The sequence below is a fragment of the Amblyomma mixtum genome, chromosome 2 (genome assembly GCF_055824585.1).
Source record: "Amblyomma mixtum isolate Tamu chromosome 2, ASM5582458v1, whole genome shotgun sequence".
Lineage (NCBI taxonomy): Eukaryota > Metazoa > Arthropoda > Arachnida > Ixodida > Ixodidae > Amblyomma > Amblyomma mixtum.
This window is the reverse complement of record NC_143013.1, coordinates 307,412,022-307,430,378: the sequence shown is the minus strand read 5'-3', so window position 1 is coordinate 307,430,378 and position 18,357 is coordinate 307,412,022. Positions and strand designations below refer to the sequence as shown.

Genomic DNA, 18,357 nt, shown 5'->3' with positions numbered 1-18,357 from the left:
CTCCTTGTGTGGTGAAGCTTCCTCGCAAGGGATGCTGCCGCATGTGAGTGGGTCCACTGCTACCGTGTTGTACCGTGGAGGATGCCGGGAAGGCCCGTACGATTTTGGAGCTGTTGTGCTTCAGTGCTCGCGACAGCGCACACGTAATAAAACCTTTCAAAAACATTTTCCATGATGCAAGCAGTTTTTTGTCAGTTTTTTCAGGGTCATTCGATAATTTAAAATTCTTTTTTTTTTTTAACTTTGTTTACAGCATATATTTCACATTATGGCTACTTTTGTAGAGTTTTTCAGGACATGTTCACAAAATTTGCACACCCCGTTATTGAAGCCTTAATTTAAAGAAATGCCACGGTTAAGCCATGCTACTGTTTAGGGCATACTTCTTCCGAGCTTTGGCTAACTACGGTTTAACCGGGTTTTAGTGTAACACCACATGCCCCTCTTTAGTTCTCAGTGTGCCATGGATTGCTAATTTTTCGCGCTCCTTTTCTGTAGTCACTTCTGATGTTGTTATTATTATCATCTTCCCAGCTTCGATGAAGTACACAGAGTACCACCTCCGCTTCATGTGCCTCAGTTCCTGCAACACGGGCATCAACAGACGAGCTGTTAAGCTGATATGGACACTAGAGCACAAGTAAGTTGCTGCTGGCCTTGCATAGCATTTTAGGGTTTTTTGGCATCCTGCATTTGAAATGGATCTGTGGTTTCCTAGTCTTTTACTATGCTCAGTGTAAATGCAACAAAAAGCAAAGCATCACACAGCACATGGACGCCTTTTGCATTTCGCCTCCATCGAAACGCGGCCGCCGTGGCTGAGTTCAAACCCGGGAACTCCGGCTCAGTAGACGAGTGCCCTAACCACTGAGCAACCGCGGCAGGTGAACTTTTTTGTACCATCTCTGTACACCTACAAGTGCCGCTGGCTTTTCTCGTAATGGGGCTAGTGAGGCTTTCACCTCAAAAACCTAATGTGCGTTAAGGACTTCTTATTTTGCCGTGGCTGCTGAAAAGTGGGGTTGTGCATCTCTCGTGCTGCCCTTCAGCGTTGGGAATGGGCTGCTCTCTTGTCCCGTTCCAGTGGCGACGTCCATGGCCGGCAGTCGATCGACCTGAAGGTCTGTGCCTGCCCTGGGAGGGACCGCCGCAACGAGGAGAAAGCGAACGCCAAGCAGATGAACAACAGCCTCCTCGGGCTGATCTCGGATGGTCATCCCCCGGCCAACGGCAGCAGCAGTCGCCCTAGCCACGTTTCTTCCGTCACCACCCATGGCCAGCCTCGGCCCCAAAAGAGAGGCAAGCAAGACTCGTGCTGCCGGCACACATTTATTTTTTACAGTGACAGCTTAGTCAAAGAGCCAAACTTGGGGGGTACAACAACAGAGTCAATGTCACATCATGCAACATCACAAGGTGCTGCATCGCTTCTAGAATTCAAGCGCAAGAAAGACAGCACACAGAATAAGAGAACAACGGGGCATGCGTTGCTTGCAACGCTTTATGCACCTCAGAAACAGCTGCTTAAATAGCCTCGGGTGGAGGGTGGAAACAACAGGTGACTGCTCATGCGCAAGACCTCAAAGGTGGCAAAAGGGGGGACACAGGGGATTCAGTGGAAACTAAAACATATCTAAAAACTTGCATTCCTTCTTATGCATCATGATCGAAGGGATACTAACAGATGCACTCCCACTCTTTTTAATTTGGTGTGCCTCTATAAATTTGTGCTCGATTCTGTCTTTACTCTTGCTGAAAATGCTGGTTTCTTGTTACCTTGGTTCACATTTCTTCATTTATTCTTTCCTGCATTCCTGGCAGTGAAGCGGCAGTTTTGAACCTGTTCCGTTCTTCAGTGATAGTTCGTGTTCTCTCAAACGATCATTAATACAATGTCCTGTTTGACCGATGTAAATTTTTCCACACGTTATTGTTGCGCTTGAATTCTAGAAGCTATGCACCAACTTGCCCGCTAAGTGTTTTACTGTGATGCGCCGCCTGAAGTGGTGCAGATACATCCAGCCAAATCGAGGAGACATTATGTATCAAGCGTGTGTCTCTCTTCGAGCACAGCGCTTTCTCGTAGAGTCCTGCACTGCACCTGCACTCAACACTAGGTCAGTCCTAGCTGCTGCAACAGAGCTTTAAAGTGAAATGCTATCTAACGTGCTCTAGTTTTTGTTGCTGGCTGTGCTTTCACTGTAGGTTAAGTGTACAGTCAAATCCACTTATAACAATACTGAAGTGCCATGGAAATACCATTGTTATAACCAATAATTTTTATAACAGGGTTGTGCTGAAAATACCACAGAACACATGCAAAAGTTGACGGTGCCACTACCGACCATTGTTATATCCGATATGTTGTTATAACCGGTATTGTTATAAGTGGGTTTGACTGTACTTCTTTTTTTTCTTTCTACCCTGTATGTGCATGCGTGTGTGCATGTGAGAGAGAAAGGCAAGTGAAATACAGAAGCGGAACTGTTCGGAAAGTGCTTTGCACGTGTGTTGGTTATAGCTAGAAGTGTTTTTTTATTATTATTATTATTATTCAGGGTGGCTGGCCACAACCACTGTTGTCACTGGGGGCCCAGCCAAGACAATGAAGCTAGAGCCACAGCAGCAGCCAGAGGGCGAATACATGCTCAAGGTGAGTGACCGAGCTTCTGTATAGAGACATTGGCCTTGGGTCAGCTACATTCTTTAACGCATTCGCTTCCTCGGCCCATCCGCGACTACATAGCATGACCTGTGTTTCTGGGGAGAATTCGCAATAACTTGCGCAGCTCTCAAGATGAGCACAAATCTAGGTCAAGGAAAATTTTTCCTGTTTGTGAAAAATTTTGCAGCATTCAAGTATGTGAAGTACAAATTGGCATTTTTCCCACTCCCGACAGCTTTTGCTGTTTTCTCCTAGGCTTTATGCACTAAACATTTGCGCAGTTCTTCTCGCAATGCCGGGATGTGGAGGCGTTTGGCGATCAAAATGGTGCCACTGAAAGGCCTCTAGGTGCATTTGGGATGGAGTTGCAGCTGTTTAGCACTGGGCACGCAGCCATGTGAACGATCTTTGCAGAGAAATCAAGTTTCCTCTCGGGGTAGCTCGTTCTTTTTCATTCACTTTTTGGCAGAACTTGTAGCTGATGTGAACTGTGAAATACATCACACTGATGAATATTTCCTTTCAAGCTTTCGGATTTCCAGGCGGGGGCTGGGGCTGTGTTGGAAGGGCCTGGCTCGAGAGTCTGAGGCCTAATCCTCACGTTGCACAGGCGTTGCGTCACACTCACTGTTTTCAGTATCGACTAAAAGTTTAGACTATTTTCACTTTGCATACCCCTCACTGCCAAAAAGCAGCGTGTGAATTTCAGAACCCTGAAACCAGTCTTCCCACGATGCCCATGTTGAAATGAAGTAGCGAGAAAATCATTTTTTTCCTGCAAAATATTGCCAAAACTAGTGAGCAACTAGTGTCATGCGGCGTGAAACTACTATCCAAAAATAAACAGCCAAGCGTGTGGCCCGCTGTTTTGATGCATACCGTATTTACTCGCATAACGATCGCACTTTTTTTTTCCAAAAATTGCCGCAAATTTAGGTGCGATCATTACGCGGGGTAAATTTTTCACAAAAAATTTTTGAGCACTGAAAACGCGAACAAGTCGCAAGCAGACAACCCTTATCACACGGGCGCGCTAGCCACAGTTACGCCGCTAGACGCGGTTATCGCGAACCGATCGCGGCGATCTCTGCTTACGTCGTGAACCGAGAAGGTAGGGTGCGAAAAGCGCAAGAGCTGGCCCACTTCAAGAACGTACTTTCTCCGCACGTTCAAAGAGCAACGCATCAAAATAGGCAGTGTGTATAGTGCTGCGCGACGGCGCTTTTATGCGGCCTTCGATCTCGTCCGATAGCGCGGCAACAGCGTACAACAGCAACGTCCCGCGGCGCTCAAGCTACACATTTTACCGCCGTTACAGCGAAAAATGTCCGGTCCCTGCCGCATCGTTGACGAACTTAGGTGACACGTTCGCAACGCTCGGAGCACTGGATTGCGCGCGCTTACCTCAATAGTGCCGCCCGCGAGTGCGGCGGACGACGGCGCTCTGTACTCCCTATAGTCGTCGCTAGGCCTAACTTGTTTCGTATCGAAGCCACAGTGGACGGTGCTTTTGGATTGATCAGCATTATAATGAATGTTCTACTTATGGCGCTGCCTTACTGACAACCTCATTGTTTGTTTCATATTAAAAGAAATATATACGATCGATTTCAGCGACTCCTTCGCAGCGGAGTTGGCCAAGCAGATCGGGTCACTCGCGCTGCAACGGCGGCAGCTGCTACGCGGCTCCGAACGTAAAACTAGCTTGTATAGCAGTTATTACTCCTACCAGCAACTCGGTACAGGCCCGCGATCCTCAAGGAGGATTCATTTTTGACGTTCCCGTATCCCAGGGCTTATTATTTATGACAACAATAAAGTTAAGCCGGATCACCGCGTCACTTCGTTCGTTGCACCGCAACCCAGAACGGTGGCGAGACTTGCGACAACGGCGAACCGTGATTCGAGATAACCGCAGTTAAGTTTGGTATTCGCGGTTAAGCATAACCGCAGTTACTGCCCGTGTGACCGCAGGTCAACCAACAGGCGGCTGCCGCTGCAATACTGACAGAGCGAGATGGTGATCTGCACGTGCCATCTGTCAGACAGATAGCAAGTACGATCATTGTCGGCTAGATTCGACATCGTCGGCAAATTGCCGCGGCAAGTTCGGAGTGCGATCATTACGCGGGGAATAAAAAAAACTGAATTTTGCCAACAAAATTCGGGGATGCGATCATTGTGCGAGTAAATACGGTATTTAAAACAAATATTTTAAAGCGGGGGTGGCAAATCTCACCGTCTTTGGAAATGAATGGGCTAACGTTGGTTCAAAATGAGAAATCCTTCCGAACATGCACGCTGAATAGCCGAGTGCTAATTGGTAGAGCCGTAGAGCAAACATAAAATTTCTACTATGCTATAGCATCCCTGATATTTCGTTTGTCTCGCCTTTATTTAGGTGCCATGCTTTGGTTTCGATTGTAAGTCAACCCCCCCACTTTGGATTTTCAAATTTAAAAAATATATATCGGTTTCCGCAAGGTCTTTGACAGTGAAGCACGCAGAAAAGCAGGCCAGACGAACAACACCTCACACTGGCGGCCGCAGATTGCATGTATGGTGCATCGCTCCAAATCGTCCTGTCAGTCGAGTGCCAGATCTTCAGAGAATCTTGATCATAACTTAGAATCACATGACATCAGCCATTAAGCTGATCTGGCAACCTGTTTTACTTAATGCAGTTAATCCATACCGGTCATTGGGCGTGCATCCTATCATCCATAATTTAATGCGTTATGTATTTGATGTGACATTTTTCGTAGCGCTAAAAGAACAAGGACGCAGAGGGAACAGACAAGGACGAGCGCTGTTCCCTCTGCGTCCTTGTTCTTTTAGCGCTTCGAAAAATGTCAAATCTGCACCAACTAGCCCGATCCACTACCCTTCTGTATTTGATGTATTTGCCAGACCTGCGTTAATTCGTCATAAAAACGCGGGTCGCGTCATAAAAAAAGGGATACATAATTGGGGCTCCACCATAGTCGTAAAAATTCTGGTTGCGTGTTAATGCCGCGTTTTGTCAAAACCGCAGGGGAAAAACAATTCCACCCTTACTCGAATATATATCGTAGTTTGAGAACCCCTGGCCTGCTTTGACGAGCTGGTCTTCCAACAGAATGATCTGATGACTTATCGGTCGATTTTCGGTTGTTCCAGCATGACAGTGTCTGTTAGTCTCATTTTGTTATGCATTAATCTTTGCACACCTTCCTCCTTTGCTTCCACGTCTTTCTCTGCAGGTCCCTACCAGGAAGATGTACAATTTGCTCAAGTTATTGCGCGACTCCTTAATGCTCTACAAAGGAGCCAATCCTCAAGCTTTCAGGTAAGGGGCCTTGAATATTTCAGTCCTTTTATTGGGTACAGCCATTGCATTAGTGTAAGTTTGTGTCTGCATGTTGGCAAGGTCCAGGTTTAGGGTACCGGATTAGGGTCTCTTCAGTGATGGGATAGGTGGTGCTGTGTAAATTTAAAATTTTTGTGCTGTGTTGTTGCAGAACCACGCCATTGTTCATCCCCATTAGTGTCCATGAGTTGTTTCATTTTTCCTGGAGGGTGTGTGGCTGGTTAGCTTTCAATTGCAAGCTTATCGTGCAAGCTGGAGCAGCTGCCCCTCAGTGGGTTGTTTTTAGTGGCAGAACAAAGCAGTGTGTGGTGGGTTAACTGCAAGTACATTCTTCATCAGTGGCGAAATTTGATCTTACACAGCAGCAACAGTGATCAGCCTATCTGAGTTTTCATTAAGTAGCGCATAAGTGAAGTTAAAACTGTACCAACATGCTTTGTTTTGCTCATAACACCACTTGTAGGCAATCACGTCGTATTCTAATATAGTAAACTCATAACCTGGAGCCCGCATATCACAAAATATTGGTGAAGTCAAGCATTTTTCATGTTGCGCAATGGACAAAATGAATTTGTAATTGCTTATCTTGAAATTTTGTTGGATGTTGGATATCTCAAAATTTGACCTGTGGAAACTTGACAAGGGCCATCCATCACCAATGAGCAAGTCTGCAGTGTGCATCTCTCGCCTGTGCTTAACGTCGCTTGGTACATTGCGTGGTCCTGGTACCGACAGCTGAAGCCAACATGCACCACTGCCGTCTTTGAAGCTTGCAGTGGGGATGGGGTCTGTTTTCCAGGGCAGTGACAGCTGGGCAGGCTGAGAGAGGGGACATGAGGCATCACATACTGTCCTATTGGGTTGTCATTCTTTCTTTGTCTCCTTCATAACCACGAAGCAGCATGCAGAAATGAAGATGTTAATCTTCCTGGCCTTAGTAGCAGTGACAGATGGTAGTGGAAATGGCAGGAGATGTTGCTGTTGTCCTGTTATAACAGAATGATGTGCTCTTTGCTTCCCATGTGTGTTGTGCTTCTTTTGTGCTGCACATGATTAGACTATTATGGGACAAGCAAGGAACAGTGGGGCAGTTTATTTTCCTGTCTTTTACTTACACCACAATAGTTTATCCTTTTATTACAGTTGAACAGTTGAGTGCTAGGAGTTTGCATTGGGAAGTAATGTTTTGGTTTTGCAAAGTAATGGTTTTGCAGCGCATGATCAATTCACTGAACATTTGAGTGTATTGCATATTTTGAAACTCCATTTATCTCCATTAAATTTTTCATAGTTTTTAATCTAGGGTGTGCTGTGTGTATAGTTTTCATTGAGCAGCATCCAGACGTATTAGCTTGCAGGCATGCAATGATGCAGTGACAGGGATTGCATTATTGCATGTCCTCTATAGCAATGCTAGAATTGTAATTACACTCTCTCTCATATTATTAAATGTCTGAGAAAGTCATTTTTCTCCATAAAATTCTTCTTTGCTTTGTCTCTCTGCTTGTGTCTACTTCCATTTCTTTTGTCCTAGTGAAGTTGCATGAATACTGATTTATTGAAAGGGGAATTAATGGCATCTTTGACTGATTGTTTCAGTCTTCTGACTTGGGAGTGCACAAATAAGGCGCAAACTTTGAATTTAATCCGAGTCAGGGGGGGGGGGGGGGGGGGGCGGCACTGACAAGCCAAATATGCAACCCACTCTCAGAATGGGCACGTGACGGAAACAATGAGAATGGGCATGCCAGAGTAAATGGCACCAATCTGTGGCAGCATTTTGCATATTTTATTTTGCTCGCACATGCTCTGAATTTTAGTTTTAACACATCTGCATTTTTTTCACAAAGCAGTCGTGTGCAAAGAGCATTCTGAACATGACTTTTGAGCTCAGTAAGCGTGGTCTCCACTGTGGGGAAGAGGGCCTTAGAAAAAAATTTTTGTTAATGAAGCCGCAATTGTGAAATCTTCAGGATACATGCATTTTTGTGTGCTGATTCTAAATATGTTTTTTAATTTTATGTCCAGCTATCCCCTGTGCACTTATGCAGTATGTTATGTAACTTTTTGAAATTTGCTGCAGGGAACTTGCTTGGTTGCATACAGTTGGTTTCTCTTTGCATCACGCTATGCAATAAGGATAAAATTATCATCTTGCCTGTCGTAGAAGGTGTCATAATTTTAAAGATAATGTTCTGGCAGTCCAATATAAATGATAAATTGATTTATCCAGGATTAGCTCCAGCCTCTTGCCACTAAGCAAACTCCACCATCACATTGCCACCATGCCGGTGCTATGCTGGGATTGATGAGTAGTGGCCGTGTGACTCTGAGCGTTCCTCTACTCTGATGTCCCGGCCGAGAGTGGCTAATAGCATTCTAGAGTGATCTGAGACAAAGGAGCGTGCTTAGGAAGAACCAGTCGAGCATGCAGCTGTGCACTAGAGCGCTCAGAAACGACCAGTCGAAGATGTCATTAAAGACCTTGATTTTAAAACGCTTCAGTGAAGACCTTTGTACATTAAAATAGAGGACGGCCAAAAAGAAAATTCACTTTGCTGTGGCCAGCATGTGCAATTTTATGTGGGCCAGTGTGTGACAGGAGCGTTTTTGCACCAGTCGCCTTCATGTGTACAGTCCCCATCAGAAGTATGCAACCCAAGGGGTTTGCTTCTGAGCTTTTCAGTGGGGCTGCGTAGAACATCTAGCAATCCAAAGCGTGGGAGGATTGAGGACTCGACACCATCAGTCGTTCGAGAGATTACGGTCGCTGAGTGTGAATAACCGGGCACGCTGAATGCCTCGCAAGCAAACCCCCTTGGACTGTATACTTTTGACGGGGAGGTGTACCTATGTACCTATTCTGTGAGCCGAAGCACGTCTCGAATGTGGGCCATCATTTTAGCATGCCGAGCACTTTGGGCAAAAAGTACTACTGGCGTTAAAATTCAGCGCTGAAGAAGAAATAGGAAAACAGTTGTGACCGGAAAAAGATACTAAAGCATTTTTGAGGCAATGGGTAAGGTGCGTCCACACACAGCACCTGGAATCCTGTGATTCAGATTGTGCTCTAAAATATACCATATTTACTGGCATAGCGAACCCACCTCCCCACTTTTGTCATTGAGTTTTTTTTTTTTTTGGCGTTTGCTTTTCTTAACGCGTTCCTCATTTTCACATTGTCTGCAGTGCAGACCTTGGCAGCATGCCAATAGCATCACGGCGTGTTCGTCTTTTGACAAGAGCTCCTGCGGGGGGTGGCGTTTTGGACGAACTAGGACGAACTAGGCGAACCAAGACGCTGTGCATCTTTAAGCCCCTCTATCTGTAGTGCGCCCTTTCATTAACGCCAGTGGTGGTATCAGTGGTTGGCTAGGTGTGTTGCTGCATGCCTGGCTTCGCCAGTGTATGGTTAGAAAGTCTGCAAGTGCTCTGGCATTGGAAAGGAGCGTAGCAGTTAAAACCAGAATGCTAGAAAACATCCTCTGCCCTGAAATGCTGTGGAGGAAGCAGGACCTTCAGATCCCCAAGCAATTTGGCGAGCTCGAGATCTGGAGCGAAAATGCCAAACCCCTTGCACACCACAGCTTACGCTTAAATGTTCACATTACACACTCGTAAGCGTCCTATGAGTTTTTTTTAACCTTGTGTAAAAAAATGTGCTCCTGGCCTCCAGGGCCAGCGTTCAGCATGTCTGTTTTGTCCCGCCACCATTGGCTGGCACTGTCGACCATCACAAAATCTTAAGATTGTAGCATGATACGGCAAATACCTTTTGAAGCAGATTGTGCAAAACATTAAATATACAAACGTTGTTGACCGTGTGCTTGTGTTGATCGGTCGGTGGACAGGTGTACGGGGGGGCTGTCGGGCGAATGATATGAAATTTCGACTCTCGCTAAAAAATCTGTCAAAATTTTTTTTCATCATGTAATGAACTTTCCCCCCTAATTGGTGCCAACTTCATGGAAAGACAATGGGTTCATTTTGATGCTAGTAGATGCGGTAAGAGCTAAACCTTTTATCTAGCTGTCCTCCTGTGGTCAAAGGGGCACAGGTACAAAACTTCAAAGACTAACAAAGGATGTGGTTTATTTTCTCAGAGTACAGAGATGTCATCCAGCAAATTGCAATTGCGGGAATTGAGCGGAATTTAATATAGTGCTGTTTTCAGTACTGGCTATCGAGCAGCTTTGCTATCGAGCATATGCACAGAAATCGACATCTGACGTGCTGTCTAGTCAGAACAATGTCATGATGTCTCTGCGTCTTTCTGTCAACAATTGGCAGTAACACGGAGCCAAGATGCTGCTCACCAACAAGTGGGGAGGTTTGGTTAGACAAACCTCTCCTCACATCAGACATTTTCGACTCCGTATTTATGAATATTGCTGTGGGTCAAACGCACCCTCACGCAGGAGCCGTGCATTGGCACTGACTGGGGCCAAAACTTACGATCAATGGTGGCTCATAATTACTGGCTTTTCGAGTTCATTTTCATCATGACTATGCCTGTGGGAATCTTGTAAGGCAAAAATATCGGAAAACTTTTGCTTGCCTTGAATGTGCTGTACTTCAATACTTGTATTACTGTTGCCTCTAAAAACTGCTTTGCGGTCACATGAGTGAAGTGCAGGTGGCAGAAATTGGAACTGTTCATTCCTCTGTTTGTCTCGTGCTTGCTTGTCTTGTGGTTGTGGCTTTACATTATGTGTGTCAATGGGCTTGAGTTCTCTCCTATGGGTTTTACTGACTTGATGTGCAGAGCCCCTTCACAGCAAGCCAGTTTATGTTGGCTAAAGCTGAACTATGTACCTCTTGCATGGAGTGGAGCGTTGAGGATAACGTGTTAAAAGTGATGCTAGTGGTGATAGCTGTTGAAGTTTTACGCTAGGGGCACATAGAATTTACTTCAATATGGTCCATGTTTGGAGGACGGGGGGGGGGGGGCTAGCTTTATTGCATGCACCATAAACGAAGACGCCTTAGTCGTTAAACCCCATAAACCAAACCAAACCAACCATAAACGAAGAGAATGTTTAACCTGTGTTGGATTGGAATAGGCAGACACACTCAAATGTCATATGGTTGCTTATCAGTATCTCTGAAACAAAGTGCTCAACCTATGCATCATGAAGGGGCTTATGATGAAAGCCTGAAATGAGAGCAAAAGAAGCGTAATGAGTAATAAAGAGATTAGGGGTAACATGTTTGCACTCAAAAAAGTGGCAGCACAAGTCAGTGATATTATAGCTAGAATCCAAGAGGAAAATTACACCTCGGCAGTGAAGGTAATGCACCAGACTGATAAGCAGGAGTCTGTTAGCTCTTTAACCACGAAATTGCGGAAAAACGTACCAAAAGCTCCATATTGTTTTGTAGATATTTGACCAAATGGCTGTTGCAAGGCTTGAACCACACGCGAAAGGCGGAAAGAAGTTTTTAAACAGTGTAAATTATTTTTCAAAGTCCACTGTCTCAAAAGTTGAGTGTGTGACAGAGCTGAACTTGCAATTACTACTAAAGAAAGGCAGCAAAAGTTACGTTCACACAGTAGAAAACATTCGTGCTATGAACAATCACAGTTACTACCTTTATAACTGTGACACATTGTTTGTGTGAATTATTTTATATTTTTGTGATGCTCTAGAAAGGTATGCCTTAACATCAAGAAGCCTTCTGGTATATTTTTTGTCATGGTTGCTGCTGTGATAGGGGACTGCTGTAAGAATTTGACTTGTGTTAATTCTTTTTATGCTTGTATCGTTTTTTTTTTTTTGCGTGCTTTGCATGATGTCTTAACATTTCATGCTGCACCTTGATGCTTGCACTGGCTAATGTGCATGATCTCATTGCTGCATGGAATTGAACAGTGTTTGGCTCTGCATGCACTTTTTTTTTTTGTCCTGGCAATGATAGGGACTTCGTTTTTTGTTATAGCTTCGATATCATCATAAACCATTTGGCATTTGATGCAAATTGACAGTAAATGTTTCGCTCGCTGCAGCGTTTGAAGTCTTAGTAGGGTTCAGTAGGGTTCTGCATTTTCAAGCCAGTATAGGTCTGTGATGCTGAAATTGGATTGAGAGGAGGCAAGTGAGGGAGTTCCTAATCACATTTAGAAGTTTAAAAGGGTAGAAGTCACTCCGTGCCTCAAAAGTAAAAACGAAGTGTGGCAGTATCAGAATTTGTTTTCTGTTCCTTGTTTCCGTAAACTTTACTTGGACTTTTAAGAAATATATCAAACTTAGCTGGATGAAGATGCAGCCATAAAAAGAAACAGCAATGCTAGATTTAGAGTGTACAGTACAAGCTGGCAGGAGCTTCAGCTTTTTACATTCCAGAAATATGAGATCTGCAGACTAAGTCCTATCTTGTTGTACCCTGTTAGAAATGTGTAGCGGGAAGGCAACATTAATAGCCACTCGTTTTGTATTTCGAACAGCAGTTTTGAATCTTAAAAGTCACACCGGCTGTCGTAGCATGTGATAAGCTGGCCATGGGATTGTAGCGTAAAGAATGGGGATGTGCTGGGCCCTATAAAGAATGGGCACTGATTAAGGATTGCGGAGGAAGCAATGCAGAGAGAAGTGCCTCTGCTTTGCTTTCTTGTTTGAATTGATTACGCTGTGCGGGCGCCTCTCAGAGCCAAAGCTGAGGTAGTGAACAGCCTATGAATGCCAAACTGCTTCAGCATTAATTTGTGCCTAGGAGGCACACTGCTTCAGCATCACTAATGTGTTTTTTCTGTTTCTGTGTGTACCCTGTTTTGTTATACTTCTGATCAAATTTAATGACAGAGTACATCAATTCAGGAAAAAATTGCATCTTGCACTACAGTGTCCTGTAGCCCTTCTGTGCGTGCCATGCTTCCGACCCTGCATTATGTCCTCTTATGACATTTTCAAACATGGCCTTAGCTTAGCTAAGCACTTCCCCACCCCCAATTCCTTTTCCAGATATACTCAAGACATTCTTGCACACTGTTCATCTGCTTCCAAAAACTGGAGTTCATGGTTGTTGGACACATTGTTTGAGGGGAAGGCACCTCCTATGAGGCTAGCTGTATTTCCTACACGTTAGTGTATGTGACTGGTGGCACCATCTATGACCTCTCAGCAGAAACCCAGCAAGTTTCTTTTTGTGCGTTATTGTAAAAGATGGCGGCTGCTCAGCCCAGCTTGTTCAAATTAACGAAGATAATGGCATGTGGCCAGCACGACGAAAATTTTATTCATGGTATTGCATCGAGGAAGCAGTCCTGTGCGTACTAAATAACTGCTGTGGAACATAGCTGGAAAGGTTTGAAGGGGTCTTACGCTTGTTAGGCAACGTGGAGCCATGGGCAAAGTTTAGAGAACAAGAGGCATATATGCATAGGTGCAGCATGCAGGCTTTCTGCTTCAATTCAGATTTAAGGCATTTGAAGCCTCCTTTGAGTTCACAGGGAAAGTTGTCAGAATTGCATGGAAGGTTCTGAAGCGTTGCATGTCATTCTGTAGTTGTACGAAATCTCTGCAGTGCGCAGTTGTCTTTTCTGCAAGTACTCATTAATTTTGCCAATAGTACTAGTATCACCTTCTTATATGGTCTTCCTTTGTTCTGCCTCTCTTTTTGCAGGCGCTCCCTCCGTAAAATATCCGGTGATAAGCACATGTTGGTAAAATCGGAGCCGAAGGAGGGTGCCAGCTCAGGCGAATCCCAGGAGTGATTCGTTTGCCGTCATCCCTCACTGTTTTCCCCTTGCCTCAGTTCCTTCTGGCTTTATTTTTTTTTCTTACTTTTCCATTAACCAAAGCCTTTTGTTTTTACATTCCTTGCCATGTGCCATGCACGCTGTGCTCATACTCCCCTCATGCTTTATTTTTTTTTTTTTAACAGTTATTGCAGCGAGTTGCATGCCATATTGCTCCTGGTTGAGGTTAGCAAAATTAGTGGCTGGCTAAGTAGCTGTTGCATTCAGCCAATGCAGTGGCTTGTGTTGTGCATTCTGTCATGCATTTTCAATGTTCTTTTGCTCAGTTCTTAATGTTGATTTTCACTGCCACATTTCCTTTTGCATTCTGGAAACTTTTGGATTCATCAAAAACAAAAAAAAAAAGTGCTTGGCTGTTGCTAAGATGATGGGCCACATGAGCACAGGCAGACCACTTTTTTATATGTGCCATTTGTTGTACGTGCACTGGTTGAAGAAAGCACAACGAAAGAAATGGGGCCTCGCAATGCATTTATGCACGCAGTATATCAAGCAAAGTTGTGGGCAGTGGTCGTGTTTTCGAACGTTTATGAAAATGGTTATACAAGCTGGAAAGTTTTACTGAAGTCACCACATGTGCCTTACTGTTTGAAACACTTATAACTGTCTTTGCTCATGAGCTTTGGTACCGTGCGTTTTTGTGGTATTTTTGTGCAAGAGAATTGAGGCCTTCTGTCTCTTCTCTTTCTTCTTGCTCAGTGTTAACGCAGCTATTTGCGTATATCGGTGCCTGTCACTGGGCACACTGTGAACATGTTTCTCGTCTTATGAGTGTACTTGGGCCCCAGGACGTGTGCACTGCTGGTGTTTTTGTTCAGAATGACTAAGCAATTTTGGGATATGTTTATGTCGAATGGATTTAGTGGGCGGAGATTTGAGAGACTTGTCACAAGCCGATGTGTTGTGAAGTGAACGTTATTGACTTTGATTCTCTGCCCTTCAGCATTTATTTGAAGGAGCATTACGAAAATGATTTCTCTTTTTTGAAGCGACTGCTGAGCTCTTTATCTGATGGATGTTTTATGTTGCTGAAGCAGCAGTTTTATTTATGAGACTTTTTTTTTTACTTAATGATAGGCATCTGTTCCTCCTATCACTTATTTTTTTTTTCCTGTAGCGAGCAGTACTGGATTAAAGGGACACTGAGGAGAAATTGAAGTTGGCTTGTATAGACAGAATACCAGCTCCTGATTACAAAAACTCCACTCATACTGACAAAAAGCTCTTGTAACGTAGAAAAGCACAAGAACCAAAATACAGGTATCGCCGCCACAGGCCAAACTCGCAAGTACAAGCGTGGTGACGTCATAGGACAAAACAGTGTTGCTAGAACCAATGGTTCTGGCAACACTGGGACACGAGAAGCCACGAATCACTGAGGCGCAGCCAATGCATGCGCAATCTCCTTGACGTCGCCAGATGGCGCCACGTGCCCAACAGCTACGCGCGCGCCTGCAGCATCGGGACCAATCAGCACCTGCTCGTCGGCGGTAGGCGGGCTCCCGGTATTCCGCTAACGGTAACAAGGTACACGGTATGCTAAACGTGTCTATTTGCGAGAACTTCGTTGACGATTTCGAGAACGGGATCCATCGTAACGCTGGCAAAACACCGGTGCAAACGTAAGCGAAGCGACTGTAGCGACGGCCGCAATAGCCGATAGATGCCTTCAACGTGCAGCCAGCGGTAGCTTTCTTTTCGGCTGCTGCTAGGCCGCTCTGCTGGCTGCCAGAAATCACGGAGTATGCTTTACGTCATGTGCACGTCATGTTTCACGTCACTTACTCCTGTGTCGTCATAAGAGAATCCCAAGTTTGAATCAGAGCGGCGGGAAAAACTTTTTCAACTTCGAATCCAAATTTCTTAGAAATAAATGCATCTGTCGCTGCCGGCCAAGTGGCAACAAAGCCATGAAATGCCGAACTATCGGATTTTGCAATAAAAAAAAAAATATTAATAGTGCTCTCCTCACTGTCCCTTTAAGGTTTAACTTGAGGTGATGTAACTTTGAATACAATCCGCTCTTCCCTCCAGTCTAAGCAAAGGAAGCCATCTTATACAAAATATTTTGGTATTATGACGTCATCTTGTGGCATTCCATTGCTGCAGTTGCCAAGGGTTTTTAGTTGTGGGCAGTTATTTTACCACTGTAGTGCCTTGTAGCTTACAGACTGTAGCTCATCTCAAGCAGCAAACACAGCTTTGTCTCATGCACTTTTTTTTTACACTGTATATATATATATATATATATATTTATATATAATGTTTTGTTGATTTAAAGGACTTGTTGCAGTTGTTCATGTTTGCAATAACATGCACGTCCTTTAAATACAGTTGACTCTATGCAGTTTGAACTTGATGGGGATCGAAAATTTGTTTGGTTTTTGCAGAGTTTGAATCATATACCGTATTTACTCGCATAATGTATGTACATTTTTTCCCTAATAGTCTCTGAAAATTTGGGTGAGTTTATTGCACGGGGTAAAATAAAATGGGGCAAAAAGTAGTCTGCTGGAATAAATACTTCATCCAGTATAACTCGCCTTACGAATAGAACATGCCACACTCTTCAGCACGGTTTCTGTGCTCGAGAGCATGATCAGCACCTTCTATTTTAACTCGCACGTATAATTTGTACAGTGACCCGTAGTGCTGTGCATAGAGAGCACAACAAGAGCTCACTCTAAGGAAGGCAACCCACAGCACTTGGCAAAAATCCTAACTGTAACCGGAACAAGTAGCTACTATATCTAATATGGCAGGTCGAACAGAGAATCCCCTTGTGACCAGACACAGTTTCTATTGGTTCTTGAATTTGTCATGGAACATTTCTATGGGATGATCATTCCAAAGGGTGACATTAGTGCTCTTGACACTTGACAGGTGGCACTTCATAGTATTGTTTTTGTAGTTGGGACCTGAAATGACATTTTGATGTCTGGAAGCAGTATTGATTGCTCTGATGCCTGAAAGAAGTCAAAATGCTGATTTCCGCAAAGATATTTTGATGTTGCTAAAGAGCCCATGCCCTCCCGGTATAGCAGAGATGTCTCCGTCCTCTTAAAGGAACACTGCATTGAGGCCGCTTATGGCTTAGTTGTTTCAGCATTAAAAAATGGGTGCCTGCTAGCATTCACTGTCGTCATTAGTAGACTGTGGTCCAAATGAATGAGGTTTGTTTATTACACGAGGGGTAAAAAAAGCATTGTACTTCACAATAGACGGAGTAAGAAGTGCATCATTGCGCGAGTAAATATGGTAGTACTTGATGTTGACGGGACAAGGAGGTTGGCTTGAACCAACACTCCAATGCAGTGCATTGTTACTTACTGTATTGTTATGCAAGGACTGCTTTTGCTTGTATTATTGGCGACAGAAGTGGTAAACTCTACGCGGTGGGAGCCAGAGCAACGGAAAACTGCATTGCAATGCCATCTACAGGCGGCATCTGGGATCGAGACAGCCAATGCGTGATCTTTGTTATCAGCAGGCATGTCGCTTGGCTCGTTTCAATATTTCGTGCTTTAGCTCGCCAAAATGCCGCAGTTTTCCTTTGCTCCGACTCCCACCGCGTGGAGTATACCACTTTTGTCTTCGATAGTACATTTCTACAGCTCAGTTGATGGTCAGAAATCTGAAATGCTGCATTACAATTTAGTTAAAAGAAGTTAGTTAAGTGTTTGCTGACGTTGTCAAATGCCTGGTTTGAACTAGTCAGCTCAAGGATTCGGGGTAGCATCTGTTGTTTTCTTTTGCACTGCATAAGTGTAACCTTGCGGAACAGTCGTGAAAAATATGAGAGGGAACAAACTTCATGCAGAAAATTGCAAATTTCTTGGTTATTTCTCTACTAATTTGCACAACGACATTGGGATATTGTAGGCGCAGACGAAAACTAGTTAAAGAGAGAGAAAAACTGCGCTTGTCACAAATAATAACGGAGTAATCAATAAATGAATGCTCCAACTGTGTTCCCCACTCATATTTTTCATGACTGTACATGTCAGCACGTCAAGACGGTGCATAGAGAGACGAGGAAGACGAGAAAATCACTGCCTCGCTTCTTCCTTGCATCTTAATGCATCGCATTTTAGCACTAATGCATTTCATGGTAGCCTTGTCCTAGCTTAGCTGCAAGTTGTGTTGTAGTCTTTTTTGCATAGCGTGCCTTTTCAAGTGTTTGGTTTAGCCCGGTGAAACGCCAGAGGAGGGTTGTCCTTGCTGTATTTTGAGTTCATCATTTTATAGCATTACTTAAACGAAGTACATTGATACTTCAATCAAAACATTTTCCCAAATAAGTATGACTATAGGTGTAACCATGCTGTCATGCTGCAAAGAGTTAAAAAGATTTGTGTGTTTAGTTAAACTTTTCTGAAACAAAATGCATGTTTACTTTATGAATTTTCTGGAACTGAACTTTTCTCTGACGTATGGAACGTTTGTGCTGGGCTTCCTGAATGCACGAGTTTTTGTTGTGTGCCATTTTGTTAATCATTCTCTTGCTGTGTCTTGATTTTTATAGGCCTTTTTATTTTTGCCTTTAACCTCCTGGGTTCAGGCTTTTTTTTTTTTTAAGTTATTTAG

General features: G+C 44.0%; 1 protein-coding gene across 3 annotated transcripts in view; it reads left to right on the top strand.

Moving 5' to 3' along the window:
- Positions 1-18,357, top strand: part of LOC149364863 (uncharacterized) — a 39,077-nt gene that overhangs the window by 12,733 nt on the left and 7,987 nt on the right. For all 3 annotated transcript variants that reach the window (XM_089574805.1, XM_089574804.1, XM_089574806.1), the window contains exons 8-11: positions 535-640; positions 1,085-1,299; positions 2,559-2,653; positions 5,908-5,993. In XM_089574805.1, the coding sequence (XP_089430931.1) occupies positions 535-640; positions 1,085-1,299; positions 2,559-2,653; positions 5,908-5,993 (502 nt within the window). The remainder of the gene's footprint in view (positions 1-534; positions 641-1,084; positions 1,300-2,558; positions 2,654-5,907; positions 5,994-18,357) is intronic.